Source organism: Dipteris shenzhenensis, chromosome 7 (assembly GCF_047967505.1).
Source record: "Dipteris shenzhenensis isolate YYH24624 ecotype China chromosome 7, Dip_SZ_1.0, whole genome shotgun sequence".
Lineage (NCBI taxonomy): Eukaryota > Viridiplantae > Streptophyta > Polypodiopsida > Gleicheniales > Dipteridaceae > Dipteris > Dipteris shenzhenensis.
Window position 1 is genome coordinate 4,290,888 of NC_141602.1, and position 26,344 is coordinate 4,317,231.

The 26,344-nt window shown below is 42.2% G+C and overlaps 1 protein-coding gene across 1 annotated transcript; it reads left to right on the plus strand.

The window, feature by feature from the left end:
* Positions 1-1,485: 1,485 nt before the first annotated feature.
* Positions 1,486-3,934, plus strand: LOC147899841 (sphinganine C4-monooxygenase 1-like). The gene is made up of 2 exons (XM_087377289.1): positions 1,486-2,050; positions 3,018-3,934. The coding sequence occupies exons 1-2, from the start codon at positions 1,820-1,822 to the stop codon at positions 3,558-3,560; spliced, it is 774 nt and encodes a 257-aa protein (XP_087233415.1). The 5' UTR covers positions 1,486-1,819; the 3' UTR covers positions 3,561-3,934.
* Positions 3,935-26,344: the final 22,410 nt, after the last annotated feature.

A 26,344-nucleotide genomic window follows, 5' to 3' on the forward strand; every position in this document is an offset into this window, starting at 1 on the left:
TATCAATAACCACACACACACACACACACACATGTGCACGCACGCACGCGCACACACATACAAAAAGATGTGTGTGAACTTATGTGCACACATTTGTATGTGCATGCGCACACGGGTGCATATGTGTGTGTGCACGTGTGCATGTGAGCGGGTGTGTGCATGTACATGTGTGCGCCATGTGCATACGTGTGCATGTGCACATGCATGTGCATGCACACGTGTGTGTGTGTGTGTGTGTGTGTGTGTGTGTGTGTGTGTGTGTGTGTGCACATGCTCTAACATGTGTTTGCATATGTGTGCATTTTTGTGCAAGCCTTCATGGTCACAATTGTGCACATGTGCACATGAGTATATATGCATGTCCATGAGCTTACAAGCATGCACACATGTGTGTGTAGTAAGTTCATGAAATGAACTTCATATGACACTAAGAAATACCATAAAGGCCTCTCAGTAGTTGAATGTAGCTCAAAAGATGCCACTTTTTGCTAATAACTTTTCTTGGCCTTTCATATAAACTTACAATCCCATTATCAATAATTGTGAGTTGCAAAATTGATAATGATTTTGTGTTAGAACATGCTACTAAAAATAATTTGACATAACAACATCAATATAGTGCACAATTATTGAGTAGATATGTGTTCTTGATGATGTCATATGCTAATTTCTTAAAGTTAAAGAAATCATCATGTTGTCATCTTGGAAACAATTGGTGCTTAGTGAGAAAATATATACTTTTTACTTTGCTCATGGACAATACGTTGAGCTGTTCTCTACTTAAAGTTCTTAAAGTCTATCCACATTTGTGAGAAAATACATACTTTTAACGTTGCTCATGGGCTATATACTATGCTATTCTCTACTTAAATTCTATCCACAAGAATCTATTGTCTTGTAGAGGCTTTGTATGTACATTTTCCAAATCTATTTCATCATAGAAGTCTTATACGTACATTTTCCAAACCCATTGTCACGTTTTTTGTATTGGTAGTCATAAATATATTCCTATTGAGTGTGCTTCTAGAAGTTAAGAGTTGGAGTACTTTCTCACACATGATGAGGCCTACACTAAGGTCTAGTTTCTCACACATGATGATGATGCCTACACTAAGGTGCTTTTTTGGGAGACTTATCAGCAACATAGAGGTGAACTAAGAACAAGTTGGTTGCCATACGCCACATGCTCAAGATTTTCTCCATACCATGGCGGTGTGTATGCACCCCCTGCCCGCCGTGGGGCTTTGGTATGTAAGAATCCATTTTATTTTATAGAACCAATGTGGCAAAGAACTTGTAAGTTGTCATAGAAACGAGATAAAGCAAGTCAAAACAGGACATCATGACGCGTGGCGAGGGGACAGGAAGCAACAAAGACCCGTTAGGGGTGGGAACTTACGTGGCAGGGGGATGTGGGACACGATAATGCCCACACGTGCATATGTAGATACGGCGTGGAGGGGCGTATACGGCCGTCGTCTTCTCCGTTGGGCGACTTTTTGCCGTCGCCATAGCCACAGCCATAGCCATAGCCATAGCCGTAGCGGTAGCCAGAGTCGAAACAACCACTCGACCTTCCTCGTCCCTTCCGACTTGTCCCCTAGCCCTTTGCCAGGTCAAAGCCGCCCTTTCCCTCCAATTCGCCGTCCCCCGCCCTTATTCCTCCCTTCCACAAGCACCCAGAATTCATATCCTTTCCGCCCCTAGGTTTCCACGCCTTCTTTATTTCGTGTATTCTCCCTTGGTACCGTGGGTGATTATTAACGCCTACAGCCTTGAATTGAGCGCCGTTTCATTAGGTGCAAGCGAGACGATCGTGATGGTCTTTTGGGAGCCGCATATCAGCGATGAATTGATGGGTACGTTTGCACCCATTATGGTTTACTGGCTATACTCTGGCCTCTATCATCTACTCGAACCCATGGATCGGTACAGGATGCATTCGAGGAAGGAGGAAGAAATGAGAAACTTAGTCTCTCCATCCGCTGTGGTCAAAGGGGTATTGTTGCAGCAGGCACTTCAAGCGGTTGTGGCTATTGGATTGTTCACTGTAAGTCGTTCGTTTTGGATTCCCTTTGTTGTCTTTATGCGTACCGTACGCAACCTTAGTGAATTGAGGCCTCAACTGGACTGCCAAGAATTATGATGCACACGTTCTTTTCTTCATGATTTAGCTAGGGGCAGTCAGTACCACTCTGGGTTCGTAGCTGAAGTACTACCCTAGATTCTGGCTCTCATTGAGTTATCTGGGAATTTTGGGATAGCTATTTTGCAATTGGTAACTGCTACCGTTAGAATCCAACAATTATGGCCAGTATATCTCTGTTCAAACTTCAAACTGTCAGATGTCTGTTTGGCCTTCTCTTTTAACTAAGACGGAGGGCTTCTAACACGAATTCCCGTTGGAATTAGGGCTAATCGTTAGGATCGAACGTAAGTTCTGTCCAATCAAAGCTCCAACTATTAGCTTTTTGTTCGCTTTTGTCTTGAAACGGCAGAACTGCGCCCGATGAAGGTGCTATAGGTGTGCTGCGTGTAGGTAGGTGCTTATTAGCACCGCCTGGAGTGCTTTAGTCACTGTATGAGTTTTAATGAGATTTTGTTGCTAGCTGATTGTTTTTTATCCTCTTTGTTACTAGTAACTTCTAGAATTGCCTTGTCGATCTCTCACCACTAAATCTTCTCGTCTTCTCTCAAGTCTCACATAATTTCGACCCAATAAATCGCCAGGCTAGCTTTGCGAGTTGCTTATCAGAGTACTTGCTCACCAACTGTTTGTATTCAGCATTTTGTCACGACTGCATGGACTTTCTGGTATATTTTGACCCATACCAGCTTTAAAGACTGGCCTGTGTTTTCTCCAATTTTCCACCTAGACTGTATTATGTAGCCAGTTTGCTACATTTGACCTTGTTAAATTGACATTTGTTTTCCATTTTCTTATGTATCTTTTCGGCTCTCATTTTGTTGCTGGTTACCTAGTTATGCACTGCTGACTCTGATGTGTCGTTGCACAGGTGACCGGAACTGGAGATTCTCTGCAGAAAGCGATTCAGCCATCTGTACCAACCCAGCTTGGTCAGTTTCTTGTGGCAATGCTGGTGATGGACACCTGGCAGTATTTTGTGCATCGCTATATGCATCATAATAAGTTCTTGTATCGCTACATCCATTCACAGCATCACAAATTGGTAGTCCCTTATGCATTCGGTGCTCTCTACAATCACCCATTAGAGGGGTTGCTGTTGGATACAGTAGGTGGAGCCATGTCCTTCCTTGTGTCAGGAATGACGCCACGAACCTCCATCTTTTTCTTTTCCTTTGCAACTATCAAAACTGTGGATGACCACTGCGGGCTGTGGTTGCCAGGAAATCCATTTCACATGTTTTTTCAGAATAATACAGCCTATCATGACATTCATCATCAGCTGTATGGAACAAAGTATAACTTCTCTCAGCCCTTTTTTGTTGTGTGGGATAAACTTCTTGGCACATACATGCCATATAAACTAGAGAACAGGGCTGATGGAGGGTTTGAAGCCAGACCTGGGCAGGAATGAACGATCTGCTTTGTATCTGCAAATCACCTACTTTCAAGGGTAGTATATGTCCATGCACTTGGAATTGCATGGTGTAGGTTGACACATGGAGTATTGACAACTTATACTCACTCCTTTAAAAGGAACAAAAGTGGTCATACAGGCAGTATATTTTTTGTTTTTATGTTGTACTATCAAACGCCAAAAAAACAGCCTTTGTAAATCTCATTCGTTCTGGCTCCACCTTGATGAGTCTTGGATCTCGCAGCCAATGGCTCAACTTACCATTGTAATCAGATAATGCAGATCGGGCATTGTTACCCCATAAGAAAATTTTTATATTCCATGTAGAAAGTCATGTTCAGATTGAAGCTGGTCAATAATTTTCGTTCAGTCTCCTCTATATATATGTGTGTGCGCGTGCGCACACAGATTGTCATGTTCAGATTGAAGTTGGTTAATAGCTTCTGCTTAGTTTCACAGGGTTGAATCTTTTGCCTAGTGTGGCATATTTTCCTTCAAGAATTGAATTCAACTATCAGCAGTCTCTGTCACCTTGAATACGGTATGGCAGAACAGTTAATTTATTACTGAATGCAAAAGAGAGAGAGAGCAGTTGAAATTTTTGATAACACATGCATGCATACAAACAATCTGCACACTGGTGAGAAGGTTGCAGCAATAGCAGAGAGAGAGAGAGAGAGAGAGAGAGAGAGAGAAACTAGAGTTTTAGCAACTAGCATCCGCACCCTTTGTAGATGCACAGCGTAGCTTTGCTTGAGTAATTTTTTGCTTATTCATTTGTTTTTCAGCACTGGCAGTGCTCTCCTAACACTTTTTTCCAAAAGTGTCCCTCCACCTATTTTAGGCCACGTTTGGCCATTTTCTATTCTCGTGCCTTCTCTCTCTCTCTCTCTCTCTCTCTTTCCTCTCCCTTCCCAAATCAACTCGCTCCCCCCCCCCGCCTCTGTCTCTAATCCTATCTACTCACACCTCCTTCCTCCTACGTGCTGCCTACACACACACACACACTCTCTTTCTCTCTCTCTCCGGCAGCATTGGGATCTTTTGTCACTCGTCTTTTTTTGTACCATCAAGAACTTGAAAATTCTTGACCCCTCCACAGCGGAGGAGATTTTTGTACTGAGGATTAGGTCCCATGGGTCATTTTTTGGCCCCCCGAGGACGATAATAAAATTCTACTTCTACTTCTCTCTCTCGTCCGTACCTCTTCTCTCACTCTCTCTCTCCCCCCCGTCTATACCTCTCCCTCCTGTCTGTACCTCTCCCGTCAGTTAGCCGTACAGCCCGCCAGTTGGCCACACAGCCCGTCAGTCGACTGTACCTCTCTCCCTGCTCGTCACCTCAGCCCGTCATCTCATCTTTTCTCGTTGCCTGTCAGCCCTTCGCCTCAGCTAGCAGGTACCTCAGTCAGCAACAAACTAACTAACCCTAACCTCGAGTTGGGCTAAACCCCCAACCCAACCCTGTAAGATCCCGTAGGATAGAATAGATGCATCTTACAAGAGGTGTGAGAACACAATGAAATCTCTATTATGATTGTGAGAGAGAAGACTCTCTTTTATAGAAAGGGGGAGAAGGTAATACCTTCCCTACATAGTGGCAATCAACCCCTACATCAGTGGGAATCAATCCCTACATCAGTGGGATTCCCTTTGTCTTACATCATCACTTAGGTCACACACTAGACACATCATAGCACTTGATGTGCCTTTACATCATACTTATCCCAACATACCCTCCCTCAAGGGTTTGCCTCTTGCAGTGTCAAGGATACATCTAGTCTCATAGTTTCTCATGCCATCTCATGGTAGTCAAGGATAAATCTATGGCTAGGATCTCATGCTAGCAAGGGTTCCCAAGGGTGTGAGGTTCACAGAAATGGGATAGACACAACACATATCACATGGTCTACATCATATGGTGACCAGAGGTGATTCACATAACATATTCTTTTTGGAGTACAACTCCAAGCAAAGAACCTCAAAATTTGACCAAGTGATGATAAACAAAAAAGACAAAGTGCCTAAAAAGCATAGTCTTCATTTTCTTCATTTGCTGATGGAGTTCTTCCTTCAGCCAGATTTGCTTTGTTGTTGAAGTAGTCCTTCTTCATAAGAAATGCTTGATTCTCTTTGTTGTTCTTCATGGAATAACACATTCCCTTTTCCAATTGTAGGCAAAGGAACAAGATATATTTGAAGCACTTCCCTTCATCAATGTGGTGAAAGTATGAGTCACTTAATCCCAAAGCTATGATAGCAAGAGCCTTCTTGTCTTTGATCAACCAATTAGCTTTTTCTTTTGTAGACTTCTTTCCATTTACAACATTCCATATCTTCTTTTTCATAAGCATAAACTCAGCTTTTGTTTGCCAAGTATGGAAACTTGTTCCATTAAACTTATCAGAAAAGGTCTTAGCTTCCATGGCAAGGTCTTACCCGAGGGTAGTGTCTAGTGCCTTACAAGTGAAAATATGAGCAATAAAAAATATTCCTTCAAAGTACAAGCATTTAGTGTAGCAAAGGCTTGTAACCAAATTCCATACTACAAAACATAATGGAAATGATGCTTCCACTTGCATGCTTCATAGAGGTGGCTAAATGGCATTCACTTCTGATTTGACACAACTTAGAGGCATTCAGGCAGCCTCAAGGCTATCACATGCATCCACACTGTCCTTAGGCCTTCCACAGGATCACCTTTGCCTTTGGGTGCTTCCTAGAACCTGTTGGAGTCCTGAAAGGACTGCACACAACACGCATGCACTGCAAAAAGTTGCAAAGCAAGAAAGAACAAGGAAAAACCGAACCTGGAACCAACTCCCGCTGATTGTGGCAGAGGGACGAGCTCCTTCCTTGCACCTATTCTCTATCCAGGTTCCCCACAGGGTGCAGGTGTCTTCCAGCAATCAGGAGAAGAGAGAAATGAAGGTCTCTAGAGAGCGGAGGGTGAACAAGAAAGAGCTGTAGAGGAAAGATGGTTCACAGATCTGTCCCGAAATGATTGCCTCGGGATCTGTGCCTGTCCTCTTGCAGCCTGCACTGGTCCAAAACAGCTCCAAAACAGCTCCAGAAGCCACCACGCAGCCAAAAACATGTGCACAAAGATCCAGTATAGCAAAAGATAACCCCGGGCACCTGCTGGAGGCAGCTGAACACGTCTGTACGGATTTCGTATAGTCGTATGGACGGCTGTATAGTCTGTACGTCTATACAGTCCTAGTTTAGAAATGACTTCTGGCACTTCCTAGAAGTGCGTACTAGCCTTGGAACAGTCAACAGAGTTAAAACAGCTTAACACGACTGAAAATAGGCTTGAAACAGCTTAAACAGCTCAAAAACTGCACAAGAACAACTGAAAACGTCCAACACCTCTGAGAGAGTGAGGGGAGAGAGATGGAAGATGGCGGAAGGGCATGCATACACATGCATGACAAATGGCATCTCCTCCTTGCCATTTGCCCCTTCATTAAAGTCCTAATCCCCATAGGAAGGACAACGTTGGTTGTCCTTGGGCCCAACTTTTAGACCCCTCTTTTAAAGCCTTTGCCTTGCGCCTAGGAGCTAGTGGTGCACCTAGACTTTGCCCTTAGGAACTTCTAGGAAGTGTGCACTTCCTCTAACTAGTCCCTCATGGCCAAACCATTACAACACTTAACCATGGTTAACCTTGGGTTAAGCGTAGGTTGAGTTACGAAGATACTTTACATCACTTTTCACGTCCTCGTGACATACCCTCCTCTTAAAACAGTGAACTACCTAGGTTGCTGCTGAAAAAGTACAAATAGGCAGAAATAGCCCATACTAGAATATACCCAGAATATGCATCATCTGTAAGATACAACCTGCAATGATAATATGGGCTAGGAGAGCTCGAGAGTCCATCTATACATCAATGTATCCTCTATGTCGAGTGTCGCGAACACCCATCATGGAGACCTCACGGCAGAAATACTGTCAGCAAGCAGCATCTCGGGTGAGACAATCGGTGCCACCAAGTGATCTCCAGATATATGAGCAGTCTGAATCATGAAAGGGGAGGTGCTGCCCTCCTCTTGAGCACCAGGCAATGCTCCAGCTCTCTGCTCTGCTGAACTTGTAGGAGCCTATACCATAGTTGGCGCAAGCTGAAACGCGTCGAGGTAGAGCTGCAAAATCTGAGGTGAGTCTGCCAGGTCACCCTCCTCCATCCACCTCGCATCCAGTGCAGGATAATTCCTGAACTTCACCAGGTAGCGACAGGAAACTCTACCTTTCACTTTTCTTTCCATATGTGCCAAAATCTGTTCCGGAACCAAGATTTCATCCAACCTTCCACCTCGGGCTGATCCTCATGTAACAGGTCAGCAGGCACATCACCCTGGAAAGGCTTCAATAAACTCACATGAAAGGCATTGTGTATGGTCCAAGTGGCAGGTAGCTTCAGCCTGTAAGCTACATCATTAATGCGTTCAAAAATCTGAAAAGGACCATAATACCGCATCTTCAGCTTTGTGTACACTTTCGTCTTGCCTTTCATCTTCTTAAGTCATGCTTTTTGAAAATGCCGCAGCACCCAATTGCCCTCTTTCAAGAGCAACTCGTGGCGATGCTTATCGGCTGCCCATTTGTGCTTCTCTTGGCTTTTCTGGAGGGCTGTTTTGACCTTCTGGTAAGCAACATCCAAACTTTCCACAATTCTGTCCACTTCAAAAATCTTATCTTTTGTATGCAGAATGGGAGGTACCTTCCGTTCTCCTGCCACAATTTCAAAGGGGGTTTTCTCCATGGATACTCGTATAGTGTTGTTGTACACGAACTCAACAAGTGGCAAAAATTGCTCCCATTTCGATTGCTGATTCGAAACATAGCATTTGAGAAGAGCAAGGGCAGTGGAATTGGCTTCTTTGGACTGCCCATCAGATTCAGGATGGAAAGAGGATGAGAAATTCAGCGTGATACCCATATTCTCAAAGATACCTCTCCAAAAAAGACTTGTCATCCGTGGGTCTCTTTCACTGACAATTGATTGAGGCATACCGTGATGTTTAAACACATGAGACATAAAGAGTCTCGCCATCTGGTGTGCTGTAATTTTCTTTCTGACGGGAATGAAGTGGGCCTGCTTGCTGAATCTGCAAATAATGGTCCATATCCCATCATGTCCAGATGGTGTACGAGGAATATCAAAGATAAAATCCATGGCAATGCTTTGCCAAGGTCGATCGGGAATAGGTAGAGGCTGTAGCAGTCTAGCCGGCTTTTGCTTGTCATATTTCACCTTTTGGCAGGTGATGCATGTCTTGACATATGCCTTGACATCTTTCCTCAATGATGGCAAAAGAAACAGTGCTCCACAGCTTTGATGGTGGCATCAATGCCTTTGTGTCCTGCATAGGGTGGAGCATGACTCTTTGTCAACACTTTGGGCCTCAACTGTTTCGTGACACACAATCTGCCATGCATCATCAGAAATCCGTCTTTGAGAGTATAGTGCTCATGCCTCTGTCCATCAACCAATTGATCATAAATCCGTGAAAAATCAGCATCATTGGCATATTGATCCTTCATGGCATCAAGCTCATCATGATATGCAATGGTCACTGCTGAAACTTGTGGCTTAACAGATACTGCATCTGGAGTGGGCTTGCGTGAGAGTGCATCGGCAACAACATTCTTCTTCCCAGGCACATGCACAATCTGAAAATGAAACATAGAAAGAAAATTTGGCCACCTCATATGCTTCTCAGACAACTTTCTCTGAGTGAGAAAGTATCGCAGTGATTGATGATCGGTCTGAACATGAAAATCAACACCCAAAAGATAATGCTTCCAGGTCGAAAGAGCATGTACGACAGCCAACATCTCTTTCTCATAGATCAAAATTCATTTCAGCATCCTGGAGCACTCTACTCTCGTATGCCACGACTCTTCCATCCTGCATAAGTACCCCTCCTACATTGTTCCCACATGCATCTGCTTGGACAGCAAAGGGTTTGTAAAGATCTGGCAAAATAATCACAGGCTTTGAGCAGAGTTGCTCCTTCAGTAGGTCAAAAAAAGCTGCAATTTCTTTGGGACCCCATTTGAAAGTGACCCCTTTCTTCTGTAAGGCATGTAAAGGAGATGCAATCTCTGCAAAATACCGAATGAATCTCCTGTAGTACGAGCACAAGCCCAGAAAGCTACGTACTTCATGGATGTTCTTTAGGTGTGGCCAATTCCTGATGGCCTCTACCTTGGCAGGGTCCATCCTAACACTATCTTTGGAAACAATGTGCCCGAGAAAATGGATCTCATGCATGAAGAATTCACTTTTCTTGGCATTGACAAGTAGCTTATGTTTCCGTAGCTCCTCGAGAACAATTGCCAGGTGCTTCCTATGTTCAGCCTCATCTTGAGAGAACACGATGATATCATTGAAGAAAGTGCCAACAAAGGTTCGGTGCTCTCTAAAAATCTTGTCCATCATTCTGTTGAAGGTGGCAGGTGCATTAGTTAACCCAAATGGCATGACAAGAAACTCGTACAGACCAAATGTGGTACGAAATGCTGTTTTGTGAACATCCTCTGGCTGAATTCTGATCTGGTGATAACCACTCTTCAGATCAATGCGGCTGAACATTCCAGATTCCTGTAACCTATCCAAAATATCATCTATCCGAGGTATGGGGAATCTATTCTTAATGGTAATCTTATTGAAGGCTCTATAGTCAATGCACATCCGCCAGGATCCATTCTTCTTCTAGACCAAGAGCACGGGTGAGCAGTAAGGTGAAGAGCTGGGCTGAATCAGCCCCTTCTCCTGCAGGTCCTTGACGTGATTCATAATTTCGTCTTGCTGGGCTGCACTGACCCTGTAAGGAGGTCGGTTAGGAGGATTGCTACCAGGGATTATATCTATCGTGTGGTCTTCTGGCCTTTCAGGGGGCAACTCTTGTGGAAGTGAGTCAGAAAAACAGTCCCTAAACTGAAAAAGGAAATCTGTCCGCTGTTTTTCCAGCTTAGAAAAACGAGACTCTTCTTCTACTGACTTCTTTTCATATGCAAACACTAAGTACGCTGAAAGATGCTTTTTCATTACGTTGCCAATGGTAAAAGCAGATACAACTGGGATGGATTCTCCCTTCAATTTAGCATAATGGCATAATATAGAACTCTTCTGTGTTCACGTAGCTCTGAATATGCATCCGCAGCTTGCCTATCACCGGAGTAACTGACTGGCGGAGTCTCGGACAAGCCATATCTGCATCACACAAAGGACCCATCTCTTTTGCCCTTATTCCTAACTTTCCAGCCAGCTCTAGAGAGATGAAATTGGCCTTGGCTCTCGGATCGAAAAACATCAGAGCTGTCTGGTCTCTTATCTTGCCCCATGCCCGGCATAACTCTGTAGCATCTGTATTCTGAACAGCCCCAATCAAGTCTAGCAAAAGACCAGCAGTGGGCTTGGGCTTTTTATTCTTCTGATCAGTCCTCTTTTCCTCCTTGTGCTCACCGTGCTCAGAAGGAGGGAACTCACCGCTTCTTATGTGGGCATTCAAAAGCCCTGTGGCCTTCCTCCTTGCAAATATAACACTTGTTGGCATCATAGAGAATTTGCTTAGACATGCAAGTCGGTACTTGCCTCTGTCCTCCAACAAACTTTGCCTCCATGGGCTGCGAAAATTTTCTGAACTTCTTAGGGGATTCCGTCTTGCTGCCCTTTGACCTTGATGTCTCCTGTGAGCTTCCTTTGAACCCATAAATTTTCCCTTGCATTAGTGCATAAGTTGTAGTGGCATTCTCAACCAAGTGAGACATATTGGAAACCCTTGTCTTCGTGCAGTAGTCCCGAATCTCCTTTGGCAACCCGCAGCAATATCTTTCAATTTGCTCGGACAACGGTACATGTTTGTAAGAATTCACTGGCAGTAGGGCTTCCCAAAACTTCTTACTGTAGTCCTCCAAATTTCTGCAATTTGCAGCATCCAACCTGTACCAGGCGGTCGTGATATCCACCTCAAAAGTGGTAGTGAGCCATGCTGCTGAGAAGACCTGCTTCGACCCAAGTGGTAGGTGCTCTGCCTTGCAAGAGGAGGTTGGTGGTCCACCATTGGAGCGCATTGCCCTTCAAAAAGGTGGCTGCCTTTCGGACTTTGAAGGATTTTGTGAAGTGTCCACCTGAGTTGGCAACATCAAACTGTTGCACGAATGTCAAAGCCTTCAATCTGTCTTGCATCCCATTGAAAGTCTCAAACTTGACAGTTGCCCCTCCCTCCTTGTAATCTTTCAATTTGCCTTTAGGGGTGAGATTGTCATAAACGAGGGCCTGTAAAAACGGTGGGGGCATCACTGCTCCTGCATTCTGAGCCATTCCAACCGTACCCATGGTGGGGTTTGGCATTCCAGGTCCCACTCCCTGCATCTGTGGCATATTCCAAGTATTGCCCATTGTCCGAGGCATTCCTGTCTGCATTCAAGGCTGCATCCCAATGTTTGAGCACATCATATTGGCATTTGCAAGGGGCATTCCACCCATCATAGGTTGCTGGAAATTCTGCATTCCCGGCTGCGTGCTGCCCATAAAGCTACCTGGCATTTCGGGCGCCTCTGCGGATGGTGACACCATTGCCTGAAAAACTGATCCCCCTCCGAAATATCCTGGATGCATCGTGGGCTGAGGAAGGGCTTGCTGTCCTTGATTGACTGAATGGAAGTTATTGGCAGTACCCGCTACAGGGGTGATCGAAGGCATTTTGACCAACCCCCACGAGTTAATCTCTGAGAATCTTCAATAAATTATTCATGCATAAGGGTGTAGATGACCTGAAGTAGGTACCATGCACTATTTGCAAGCCCAAAAAACGGACCTAAATGTGGAAGCTCCTTCCTTCTCGGCAAGGACACCATCCTTCAGTTTAGTGGAGGTCTTGTTCTTTGATGTCCTGGGATTTGAATCATGAGCAAGGCTATCCCTGGAGGGCTCTGATACCATGTAGAATTGCAAAACTCCCCTCGCAGCAGAAGATCTACCCCGAGAACGCAAGACACTAGCAGAAAGACGACTCTCACTATGTGTGCTTACTGAACAGTAAAGAGGGCAGTGTATAAATGTACAATCAAACTAGAATAGATATAATGGTGTAAACTAAGTACAAAAACTGTTGTCATGTATGTTGCAACACCTTTAGCAAACAAACGTACCAAAAGATGGCTCAATTTGCTGCTCCCTCTAAAGAGTCTCCTCTTCTGCCACTGACTCTGAATTGAAGAAGGCTGGGATCGAGAGCTTCTGAAGGTGGATCCAAGGGGACCATGGTGCTCCAAAAGTAATATGCCGCGCTAATCGGGGTATGAATCAAGACCTGTGCTCAAGGTGGAGCACTCCTGCAAAAGTTTTGCTTGCTTGTTCTTTGTTGACAGACTCTTCATACGCAGCTCCTTATGCTCTCCTTCTGGATGTACTTGCGCACCTAGTTTTGCTCTGGATCTTCTGGATGTATGCTCCAACACAATCTGATTCCTGACCTTGCTGAGCAGCCTGGGTATGCAGCCTAAGTGTGGTTGGGACTGCCCCACCCAATGACGCATACAACTTTCAGGCATGGCAGACCTGATACAGACTCTGTCAGCCAACCACAGACTGGGCTAACCCAGTCTACCCCTTCTCTCTTTAGCCGACCTGGTCCTAGGTCTATTTAAGGCCCTGCTAGAGGGGCCTCTTGCTGGGTTCTTCCCCAGCCCTTCTGCAGTCTCCGTAACAGACAATAATTCTCCTAGTGTACACTCTTGCCATACTGCCTACCTTGCTGAACCTGCCGGCCAGATCTGGTGTACGTTCCGTACAGGCCTGCTGCACTGTACAATCTCTTCTCTAAGGTCTTTGCCAGCCATTGCTACTAGCCAGGACTGGACCTTGAGACTGCTCTACAACTAACACAAGGAGGAGGTATGGATTCTGCCCATGTGGCAGCCAGTCTGCTGCCCAGAGGGAAGCACTCATTCTATCCTCTCTATCCCATCTTACATTGTATGTCATGCTCCCCAATGTCCTCCTCATATGCAGGCTGACAAGTGGGTAGGGACCCTATTATTCCAACACTTTAGTGGTCATTCCTTGAGCCACTTTTGCCATTCTGAGAATCTTTGGTCACTGTTTATGTTCTTGATGTCTGCTGTGTTGGCTGCCTATGAAGCACAAAGGAAACCATTAAATGTGTCCAAGGATGAGCAATTTTCATCAAATGCTCCACTATCATATGTTCAAACAATTTTCGTTTGGGTGTGCTAACCTAGTTTTGCATGCAATGCCCTCACAACATGTCAAGAGAGCAGACTTTATACATGGGCTTTTATAAAGATGCATAATTTTTCTAAAAAATAACAGTACATGGAGACTGGGTGTTCTCACCACTAATATAATTTACCAAGTTGGGATTATTACATGTTTGATACTAGTAGCATGTTCAAATGTTGGGCAGGCTCTATGAGCTGCCAATTCCTCTTTGTGCAGGCACCAGACTATCTTTGCAGTCACTTTTTAATACCATCTCTCTCTCTGTATATATATGTGTGTGTGTGTGTGTGGACGCGCGCAGCTCGCGTGCGTGGGTGTAAGTATATATGTGTAAATGTATAAATAGTTATGCTCCATTTCAATTGACCAAATGCCTACATTATTTTAGGAATTCAATGCACCTAAATATTTTGGCCATGCATAATAGATGGATGTATTGGTGACTTGAACAAGAAATGACTCAATAGCAAGCCATTCTTGGCATATCCAAAGAAATTGGATGTGGATGTAGATCCAAATTGTCCTTAAAGTTGCTCGCTTCTAACTTCTCCAAACTGCCAGGTGCTATGTTTGCAAACATGTGCTACGTTTTCATACATGTTTGCAACAACTATAAGTTTATTTAGTCTTATTCCCAATGTTGATTCATTATGTTCATCCATGTTCTCTTCTAAAAGTATAGGATTAACGATATTCCTTGCAATCGCCCCCATTTTTGGAGCTATGTTTTGTTCTACACCTCTTGTATCCATCGCATCATCGATTGTCCCCATTTTGGGTAGTATGTTCTCATCTACATTTGATGTCTCCATTTCCTTCCATGCATCATTGGTCCCTGTGGAAGTTGAGGATAATAGAAGTAGTTTCATTCTTTAGAATGTATTGAACATAGTCAAAGCACCAAAGCATATGAAACCAAGAAAGGACCATTAAGTACAAACATTATCTATCACCTCTAGAGAATGTCATTGATGCCATTGCCATCTTGGGGAATGGAACTAGTCACTCTCCCTAAAAAGGCCATAGAGAATGCCAATAGTACAATCTCTCTCTCAACTCATAGAGAGTGACACTAGTTCCATTCTTATCTTGGGGAATCGCACTAGTGCCATTCTTCCTATAAGGTTATGGAAGCCTCTCCCCATATCCCAAAAGAAATGTACAATGCACTTAAATCCATGCTCTGGTATAATAGATATTGAAGTACATTTGAATTCTCTTTATTACAGTCAAAGCACACAAGTGAAGAAAGGATCATAAAAATACAACCATTATCCATAACCCCATAGAGAATGACACAAGTTCCATTCTCCAAATGATGCCAAGGAGAATGCCTATAACCTCATTGGGAGAATGGAACTAGTGCCATTCCCCATGTTCCAATAGATTTGCATAAAGCACTTAATCCCAAACTTTGATAGAATAGTTATCATAACACATTTTTAGTCTCTTTAATGCTTTCAAAACACAAGGAGCATAAAAGTACTACCGCTTCTACATAACCTCATAGAGAGAATGGAACTAGTGCCATTCTCCATATGAGCCCATGTAGAATGCCAATAGTGCATCTTCTCTATAACCCCACATTGGGAGAATGACATTAGTGCCATTCCCTATGTCTCAAAAGATTTGTAGAATACTGAAGAATGGAACTAGTGCCATTCTCCCATTGCAATGTCTAAAAATATACTTGTCCATGAGGAGAATGGCACTAGTTCCATTCTCCACAATCTCATTTAAGATTGAGGAGAATAACACTAGTGCCATTCTCCTCAATCTCACATGAGGGGAATGACACTAGTACCATTCCTTATACAAAGTCATAAAATATAATTGAAATAATGAATGCAAAAAGTAGAGTTTATTACTCACATGCCAACTTCGATTATCTTAGTGCCCTTTGACAAGACCTTGGGTTGTTTCTTTGGTCGTCCAAATGCAATCCATTTCTCCCTTAAGTGTTACAAGATGTCAATCTATGGTTGATTCTTCAACACAATCTTGGATTTCCTTGAAGTTAATCTTTTTCTCTCACTTCTTGTATGGTATAACTGCTGCTTTAGATGTCTCACCTGCTCCTATGACATGTATCCCACCATTGCTTGTTTTTGCACCTCCATCCTTTCTCCTCCACTTGTTTTTGTGACTTTATCTGCTATATTCTATTTATCCCCCATGCTTCTCATTCCATATCCACCTCTAGTAACTGACCTTGCACTTTTTTCCTTCTCACCTATCCCTATATCCTTTCCACTTGCCCCTGTATCCTCCCCACCATTCCATGTATCCTTTTCTTTCATGGTGTCTTGTGACACTCGAGAGCTTGATCCCTCAACATTGTTGTCTTGGTTCTCTTAAAAACTTTTCTAGTTCTTTTCTATTGTCTTGATTTATCCATTTTGTTACAAGATCAAAGCCTTCCAATATCTATTGGTTGGCATAATTTTCTAGGTCAACATTCCAACCCCTACATTTCATCGCATCATCTCCACTGGCATTCATTCATCCTCCATCTCATTCACTTGCCACATCTTCGAATTTTGTTCCTTGGACGTTCACAAAACAATGCACTTTATGAAACCTTTGGAGTTCATTATTGTATATATCTGGATACCATCCTCCTCTAGAATTAACCCCATCGAAAATTGACACCTCTTGGACCTTCTCTTTCCTTTGCTAGCCATTCTTGCGACTTGTATTAACAAAACAGCCAAGGGAAACGACATCAGTAAAATGAACTATCAAAAATCATAAATGCATATGAGATATTACACCCACAATGCAACTTCTATAAAGAAAACAACCAAGGGAAACAAAATCAATAAAATGAACAATTAAAAATTATAAATGCATTATGAAATATTACACCCACAATGCAACTCCTATTAACAAAAGAACCATGGGAAACACATCGATAAAATAAACAATAAAAAATCATAAATGCATTATGAAATATTACACCCATAATGCAAGCAAATATACAGATTATGAAATATTACATTCAAAACTAAAAAAAATGAATACTTACAACCTCAAAGGAGATAATTCAAAAGGGAGAATGTCACTAGTGCCATTCTAGACAACCTCATAGGAATGTTGCAAGGAATGGCAATAGTGCCATTCTCCAAGACCACCTAAGTTATACTTTGTAAAGTGAGAATGGCACTATTGCCATTCCCATAGTCTCCTTCAATGGAAAGGATGGCACTAGTATGATAAATTCTATCGAGACCATTGCTTCAAGGACGTATACCAATTGAAAAGGCATAAATCTTGTATTGACCTTTAGTGTGGTTTGATATGCACATAAGGCTACATTAAGATTTTATAGTACTTGGTTAGTGAACTTGGCTTTTCCATTGCCTTGGGGATAGTAGGGTGTGAATGCTCTCCGATCCATGGGTGTCACACCTTAATGGCTTCTGAGCTCTCTCTGGATGTTGCTCCACAAGAAGGGAAAAGGGGATGGGAAGGAGGAGAAGGTAGCATGAGTGTGGTGAAGGGGGAAGGGTGAACAGAGATGTAGCAACAACAAAGAGGAAGAAAGCAAGCAACCACAACACAATACAATGCAAGGGAGTGGAGGAAGGTAGAAGCTTGTATTCTTGGTAGCAAAGAGTGAAGACCAAAGTCAAAATACTTGGCTTTTGTACATGACCTTTTCCAAAGGGAGGCCGCCCAACCCTAACCCTAATTCCACTACTAGACCTAATTCTCTCAAATGGCCAATATAGGTCCGAATTGAGATCTGATTGTGGCAACCTCTTCCTAGTAGCATCGAGAACATGATACAAGTATTGACTACCTTCCTCTAACAAATTCCCTAGCTTTTAAGTTCATGAAGTATACATGATTTTTTGGAGGAAATCCTGTGTGTAAGGATCAAATAATTAATAGTGTAGAAGGGCATGTAATACTTGGAAAAATGAGTGACAGGGAACATCATCATCTATATCATATAGTGTTCCATAACATGGAGGGGACAAGAATGTACAATATGGAGAGTAATTAGATGCCAGCCATGAGAATTTGAGCGAATAGGAGATGCGGGGATTGGCATGAAGAGACGTGTATCCAAGAAGTACTTGCATTGAAATTAAATGACTAATTTTGGATGGAACAATACCACACTACATGGCATCGAGACCTCCCACATAGTTAAAGGAGACTTGAATAGCTTGACGTTCTACTGAGATTATCATCCATCTAATGCACACACATTGCCCACTCCAAAGGAATATCATGGCTCAGGCGACAACCACACGAGGCTCGAGGAGCTGACATATTGAATGAGATGTAAGGGATGATGGTCCTCCATGCAACATTCATAATACAACATTGCTATAGATGATTTTCTCCCTCTCCTTGAAGACGTTCCACCAAGAAACATTAATGCCCAAAGCTCTACTACAGGGTTGTATGGCTTTCATCGTGCATCTTCTCCCATTCCTTCATCAATCTCCTTCTCCATGAGTCCATTCACTAGCTGGAGGAATGGGCATTACTTTGCTTGGCATGCCAGATGCTCACATAGAGCACTCCTAGATTCTATGTAAATATTTTTGGAGCCCACTGTTCGACTTTCGCCAATCCACTATTCAACACGAACCTGCGTTAGCAATGCTCTTGGTATGGCAGCAGACTTCGGGGAGCTAGACCTTAGCCAGGTAAGGGCTCTCATGAGATCTTTGAGCCCTATGCCCATGAAATTATTGCCATTTTTCTCTATCTACTCTCGGTTTCGAATTTTGCATAGGCACTAGAGCACTTCACTTTGGAACGTGCAAGAGACTTCGCTTGCACTTGGCGAGTTTTGTATTTTTGGAGAGCTTGGAACCCAGTTCCTTTTTTCTACACTCACTGATGTCGTTTCGTTAAAACATTATTTAGTATGAAGGAGCCAGCTTTGAGATATGAGTGGCTGTGCACCTTAAAAATCTACAATGCCATTTGATTTGACCAACAAATCTTTGCAATTGTTTGACAATCTTTGGAGGGTTTGCCTTCTGTATCACTGAGACCTTTTTGGGATCAATTTCTATTCCTTCTTCAGAGATGATATGGCCCAAAATGACTCCTCTTTTTGCAGCAAATGCACATTTAGCAGGGTTGAGGTTGAGCCTAGCCATTTTATATTTCTCAAATCATAGTCTGAGCTAATTGCAGTGCTCATGTCTCTTTCCAAATACTGAGAAATCATCTAGAAATACCTGCATAAAAGTCTTTAAGTGTTTTGCAAATACCTCCTATATGTACTTTTGGAAAGTTGGCGGTGCATTCTTGAATCCAATGCCATTAATTTGATGCAAACACTCCCCACTCAGTTACAAATGTGGTTGTCTTTTGGGTCATTCTAATTTGATTATAGCCACTGAATCCATAAAAAAAACTATAAATTTCATGTCCTGCAATAGCATCTAAGACTGGGTCACAAAATGGTAGTGGGAATGGAGCAGTAATTTTGGCAGCATTCAACTTTGTATAATCTACACATATCTTGAGTTTATCACTCTTTTTGGGAACAATGACAATGGGTGACAACCATGTCACGTGATCCAATGGATAGATGAATCTAACCTTGAGCAATTTATCCAATTTCTCTTTTACTTGTCTGGAATAATTGGGGTTCATTCTGTACCTATGTTGGGCTACTGGGGTTGCATCCTTCCTTAGGTTGATCCTATGTTGGGGTAGGATGTAGGATCTACCCCTTTCATATATGTATAATGCCATGCAAATATGTCTTTAAATTTGATCGGCAATTGTCTGAGGTGTTCTTTGAATGGCTCCTAAAGTCCACACAATTTTTGGGTCACTAGGGTCTCCAAGATTCATTTCCTCGAGATCATCCTCTTTTACTCTTGCACTTCTTTTCATATGTTCTTTAAACTATTTCTCTACCTCAATGATGTCCTGCACACATGTTTTATGATTGTCATCCAATTCAATATCTGCATTGTCTATCTCAGTTGCATCATTATGTTGTATAGTTACACAATCGGTGTTTGATTTCTGTCGAATTTTGTGTGCCTGTGGAGTTTGCATAGTCTGACCAGGATTTTGTGGTTGGCCTTCTGTACTGATATATTGCTTAACAATGCTTTGCACATCTTCCTCTAATTGAGCCACCATGTTGACTCCTCCTGCCTGTAATGGCTGCATATGTCTAGGGAAACTCTTTTTTTGTTGTTAGGGAGATCTTAAAAATTTTCTTGACCTTTTTGATGGTAATTCTTTCAGCTCCCCAATCTTGTTTTACTTTTGCAGCCTCTAGAGCATGGGCGATGCAATGAGACAAAAGAGAGCTTGAGTAAATGGATGAATGAGGTACTAGGAGAGGTATATGCAACTACCTCCAAAAATGGTCAAGTCGTCATGAAATGTGTGTACCTTTGTGTGCCATAAATAGAAGGATGCCACATTTAGGCCTGTATGAGTACCATACATTCCATAACTAGAGGCATGTCATAATAAAGGCATCAGCCTCGAGGCCCATGCCCCATGTATGGCTATAGTACGAACCTTGGCAGTCGTGCCCATAGGTATACAAGGCTCCCAATTAGCTTACTTTTTTCCTTCCTACTCTTTGATTCTCACTTCCCTACTTTCTCCACGATGTACACTCTTCCATCTCCACTCTGAGGCTGCAACAGCAACAACTTTGGCCTGCTGGGAATGGAGCAGCACCCAAGAGGTATGCACTTAGTACCAAATGTTATGGAGAAGATGCAATTTTCTTTTTTGGATGCCTGAATGTTCTTAAGAAAGAGATTTGGGGCTATGGAGACTTGGCCAACATGCCAAATTGCTTTCTTAAGCACAATCCTGAAAAATGTGCTTAAGAAAGCGATTTTGGACTTTGCAACATGCAAAATTGCTTTGTTAAGCTCATTCTTGAGGATCCCTTTGATTCTAATATTTCTTGGGTTTAGCAATCTAAACTATTGTATTTGGTTTCAAATCAAAGGGTTCTAGGCAGTGTATTCCAAAAAAGGAGGCTAGACTTTACCTCCCAGATTGTCTATGCAAATCCTATACTAGATAGAATCATCACTCTTTGTGTTAAGAGTCCTTTTCCTCTACTGGTTTTATTTTGAATGAATGTTGACTATGTAATGCAAAAGTGTTCTTAAGAAAGCAGTTTTGGCTATTGAAAATATCTGTCCAATAGGCCAAATCGCTTTCTTGAGCACAATTCTAGATGTGTGTCAAATTACTCCCCATGAAGGTGCTGTCTCAGTCTCTCTAGAACTCAATGCCAAGACAATAGTACATAAGTCTAAGATCTTTTTCATGTCAAACTCTCTAGATAAGTCTTGTTTTAGCTTGCTTATTATGAAGCTATCATTGCTTCTTGTCACAATCAGATCATCTACGTACAAAAGTGCAATAGTAATGTCTTCCCCTTGAACTCTGTAGTAGACAGTATGACCTGAATTGGTGCAGAATACTTGTTGATTCTACTATTCAAACTTTTGGGTACTTGCTTTAAGTCGTAGAGAATTTTCTTGAGATGGAAGATGCTCTTTCCCTGGTTTAATATAACCTATCGATTGATGCATGTAGACTTCCATGTCTAGGTAACCATTGAGAAAAGCATTCTTGACATCTAGCTAGTACACAATCCATCTACTGAGTGTTGCTAGTGATATCAAGAAGCAATGGAATCCATATTTGCTACTAGAGCATAAGTCTCATCATAGTCTTGACCATATTGGTGTACAAAACCTTTTGCAACAAGTTTGGCTTCATATCTTTCAATGCCCATATGGATAGTTTTTTATGGCCGCCTTTCCGGGTGGAAGGTCACATAATTCCCAAGTGTTGTTTTTGTACAAAGCTTTCATTTCATCATTCATACCAATTTGCCAAACTGGCTTGTCAACTATATCTTCGAAGTACATTGGCTCTTCTATAGCCATGATGATAGTCATAAGAGCATAATTGGTAGTTTCAATCTGAATTGCTTTTCCTTTTTGAGCATATGTCAACCTTGTTGGCAGTCTGCTTTCCCTAGTAGACCGTTTGAGTTATTACTCTTCTCGGGGTGACTCTGGCAATTCTTGCTCTTCTTCATCAATCTTTTCTATAAGTGACTCAGTAATTTGTGTGTCTATCTCTTGTGTATTTGATGTTTTTCATTTTGATTCCTCATAAAAAATTACATCTCTAAAGATTATGAATTTTTGGTTGATGGGATCATACAACTTGTATGCTTTTCTTTCTTCACTATAGCCAACCATGGTGCATTTGTGTGACTTCACATCCAACTTTTTGCGATGATCATCATGTATGTGGTCATATGCTATGCAAGCAAATATCCAGAGATTCCCAATGTGTAAACTTGTATCCTGTGAATGTGTCATAAGGTGTCATATCCTGTATAGGTTTAGATGGAAGCCAATTAGGAAAGTAGTTTGCAGTGGGGCAATTTCTTCTGCTCTAAATTTTGAGATGATTAAAGTCTCCCTTATGTATGAAAAATTCACTATTCGAATTAAAAAACAAACCAGTGGTTCCCACAGAGACCTTAGGTTACCAAACTTGGCCTCCCTTACAACACATGATGAGGATATAGGTGGCCTATAAATTGTGCATTAATCTACATGACAGGGCATTATCTCCATGGAGAAATGCTCCAACACCACTAGATCTCAAGTCATTCAAAGATTGATGGGCCAAGTCAAAGTCTACATGTGCTTTGCACCAACATACATTATGTTCTTGGAGTTTCTTGATATACCAAGGCTTAAAATGCTCAAAGATCCTTTGCCCATTTGAAAGGTCAGGGTTCTGAGCCATAAGACTTGAGATACAACTCTATCTGCTCATAAAACATGTAGGAAATAAAATTTTGGGCATGCAAAGAATAATTATTAAACTATAACAAAACTTAGTACTCCTTAACTTTCTAGAATTAGGACTCATAGTATTCACATGTATGCATATAGCATAATGCATATACTATTCAAGCTACTAAAAGTATGTGTGATATTCACAAGTATAGTCTATGTGTATGCTTATATAACAACATAGCCCATGTAGTATTCAAGCTACTAAAAGTATGATATAATGCATGTAGTATTCACACTCCAAGTCCTCTCCATCTGGGGCATGCAAAGAACAACATGCAACATCATCTTACTCGTGTCTTATTACCCTTTTGCACTACAAGAAAACAAAACAAAACAGAATACTTGTATCTAATCAAGCTACTAGAAAACAAAACAATTTTAACCACCACGTTTGTTTAGGATAATCACATAACCAGTGTCTGATTTGAACTAGCTTGGTGACATATTATTGTTCCAACCACCAATGTGGTTTAGGAAAATCACATTAGCTCCAAGCCATTCCATGCATGACTTGAACCACAACCCAAAAATTAAACAACTAAACTAATTTAACTACTGGGGGATCAATGCACAATCGAGTGTAGCCAATCGTGAAACTATTTTAGGGGTAGTTTGGGGCCACCATGCTAGGTGTTGGTGGGTAATATTTTGAATTTCAAGTAGACTTGCACTCTCATTGGAATTTTCATGGCATGGTGATTGCCTTACATACATAAAAATGAGGCAGAATTTGTCAAAAAATTAATGTTTTGAACATCATAGAGTTTGACACATGGCACTACATGAGTAGTTTTGCCCTCCTTTGTCTAGTCTTTGTGCTGTATCTTTGTGCATTAGACTACCCACAGCTCCTGTCTTGTCATTTGCCCATAGCTTGCCATCTATCCTATACCCACAACTTGTCACTTGTCATTGTAGTCTTTGTGCTGTATCTTTGTGCATTAGACTATCCATAGCCTGTCTTGTCATCTACCCATAGCTTGCATCTATCATATACCCGTAGCTTGCCACTTGTCATCTACGTGTAGCACTTCTGCATTGATCTAGATTTGCAACCACCGTGCTAAGGTTGGCTTGGTGTGACTACCATGTTGGTTCTTGGAGGTGGCTATAGCTGTAACTCCTAACTAAATCAAAGAAAATATATTTATGTTAATTGGCTTGGTCACATGGGACCCATGTTGTAGTCCCACAATTGTTCATATACTTTGCATCAAGGGGTCCCCCTTCTTAATTTACGTTCTTTTAGTGTGCCATCAGGCAAGTTTGAAATCAGCCCGATGGTTGGAATAGCATGTAATGAGAGTGAAATTAACAGTTTTGAAAACAAGTCGTTAAAAGTTAATCCTTAATGAAGGAAAATGTATTTGCTTGTACAACCACCGCATGGGTTCTATTTTAGTGGGATGGTTACAAAAAAGTTAAACATTTTCCTTCGAGGACCATGCATGGTGTGAAGCAGTGGGTGGAAGCATGGGACAATGCTTCCTATAGCCTATCATGGATCTGATCAGGGTCTCATGCCAAAGGGAAAGAAGTTAATGCCATTTAAAGGTCCACTTGTAGTGCCTGAACTTGCTGCTCTCTTTGTTGGGAAGCTGCATGGAGTTTCTCTATTAAGGCAGCCTTGTGGGGGTTAAAGGTCACTGTGCCTTAACCCCGGTTATGTACAATACTCAAACACATATATAAATGAATGAAAAAGAAGATTAGGGTGGTTCTGCACCCACCAAAACTTATGTGGCTCTCTGTCTCTCTCTCTCTCCCTCTTCCATTCTTGCTTCCATTGAGAGCACTCTCAACTGGTATCAGAGCCCGTGTGATCTAGCTGAGCGTGCATGAATGCTTGAAGCTCAGCAGCTCTGTGAGAGGAAGGAGAAGCTCTGTGGGAAGCTTTGTGGGCGACTTTACTTGCATCCGAGTGTGCAGAGACCTTGGAGAAACCTTTGGAAAAGTCACTTTGGCTTTGCGAAGTGGTTTTGAGAGCCTGTTAAGAGCTTTCAAAGGAAAAAGTCGTTTTTTGAGCTTTTCCCTGTTCCGTTCGATGACAGAGACTCCGTATTGACTTGTAGAGGCAACTATTGCTTGCTTTTGGTGTCCACATTACTTCAGGAGCCTGGAAACACCTTTATTCTTGAATCCGTGATCATTTCATTGGATTTCTGAGTCACTGTGTCAGTTCCTGCGTTTTTTGCCCGGGTGTTGGAACTCAAGTTTGGAGCAACCATTTGCAATCTGTCAGTTCCGGTGGACTCAGGAGGTCCTAAAACTTCTATGTTGCTCATCACTCGCACTCCTGTGAAGTTTACAAACAGCTCTGTTTCAAAAAACGTTTTTCAGCCCGTGTGTTGGACCCAGTGATTGAGACCACGGTTTCCAAAACCGTCTGTCCCATTACGTTCCGGATGCCCAAAAACCTCTACCTATCAGTTCTTGCATGATTTAGTGGAGGATTTTCAGAGTTATAGATCTCTGTGTATTCGATTTCTTCTCTCTGTTATGCATTTTTCATTCTAAGGTTTTGAAACCTTAGATTTATGCCACATGGCAGTGGATAAGTGTTGACTCCCATTTCTCACTCATCGGTTGGGATTTTGGAGTTCTGGCAGAAGAGAGATATTTGCAGATTTTCTTGCTGATTCCGATTATGCAATGGCGCCCATGTTTTGAGGCATCTCAGGTTCTATTTTCAGTAGCGCTCATTACCGTGGGACTATGATTTCTTGAGCATACCTTATGCAGATCACTCTGGTTGCAGTTTGAGCAGTGTGGGCTCATTCGTGGTGTGCATTGGGTTGCAGTGGATGATTTATAGGCCATTTGGATGCATTGCGGTCCTTATTGGATGCGCTGATAGGCCCAAATTTCCTTGTGGGATGCTATTTTTTATGGACGCTTTGCACATGGATGCTATTTTATGCTGAGGGACAGCTTTGACACATTGTTGGTGATGCACTGATAGTGCTATGCTCTCTTGGATGAGATATAATTGATGCATATGCCAGTGGACGGTGTTTATGCTTGAGTCATTTGGCACTTATTGGCATTTTCTTTTGGGCCAGATTTGCTCATATGGATGCATAGTATATGCACATGAGTCAGATGCATCTTTTGATGCTTTGAGCTTTGAGTTTTTTGTGATATTTCAGTCTATTATGGCATACACATTTGGGTGCCCCTGGTATTTGGTGTGATTCTCTCTTGCAGGGACTAGCATTTGGGATTTTGTTTCATTTGCATCATGGCATCCTCTTCCATGCTTGAAAAGGAGTTTTTCAGCATTAAAAAGTTTGATGGGACAAAATTTTCTTTGTGGAAAGAACAAATAAGGGATGTGCTTATTCAAAAGAAGCAAATTAAACCCTTGGCAGGGATTGAAGCTAAGCCTGCGGATATGTCTGAGGATGATTGGAATGAGTTGGATGCATTAGCAAAGTCTACTATTAGACTTCATCTTGCAGAGTCAGTTTATTTCACAGTAGTAAATGAGCAGACTACGGAAGATTTGTGGAAGAAACTGTGTGCCACTTATGAGAAGGAAACTGCCTCTAATAAAGTTTACCTCATGAAGAGGTTGTTTGAGCTACAGATGAAGGAAGGGGTCTCCATTGCTTCTCACTTGAATGAATTCAATATTATTTTCAGCCAGCTTCAGGTTCAGAAAATGAA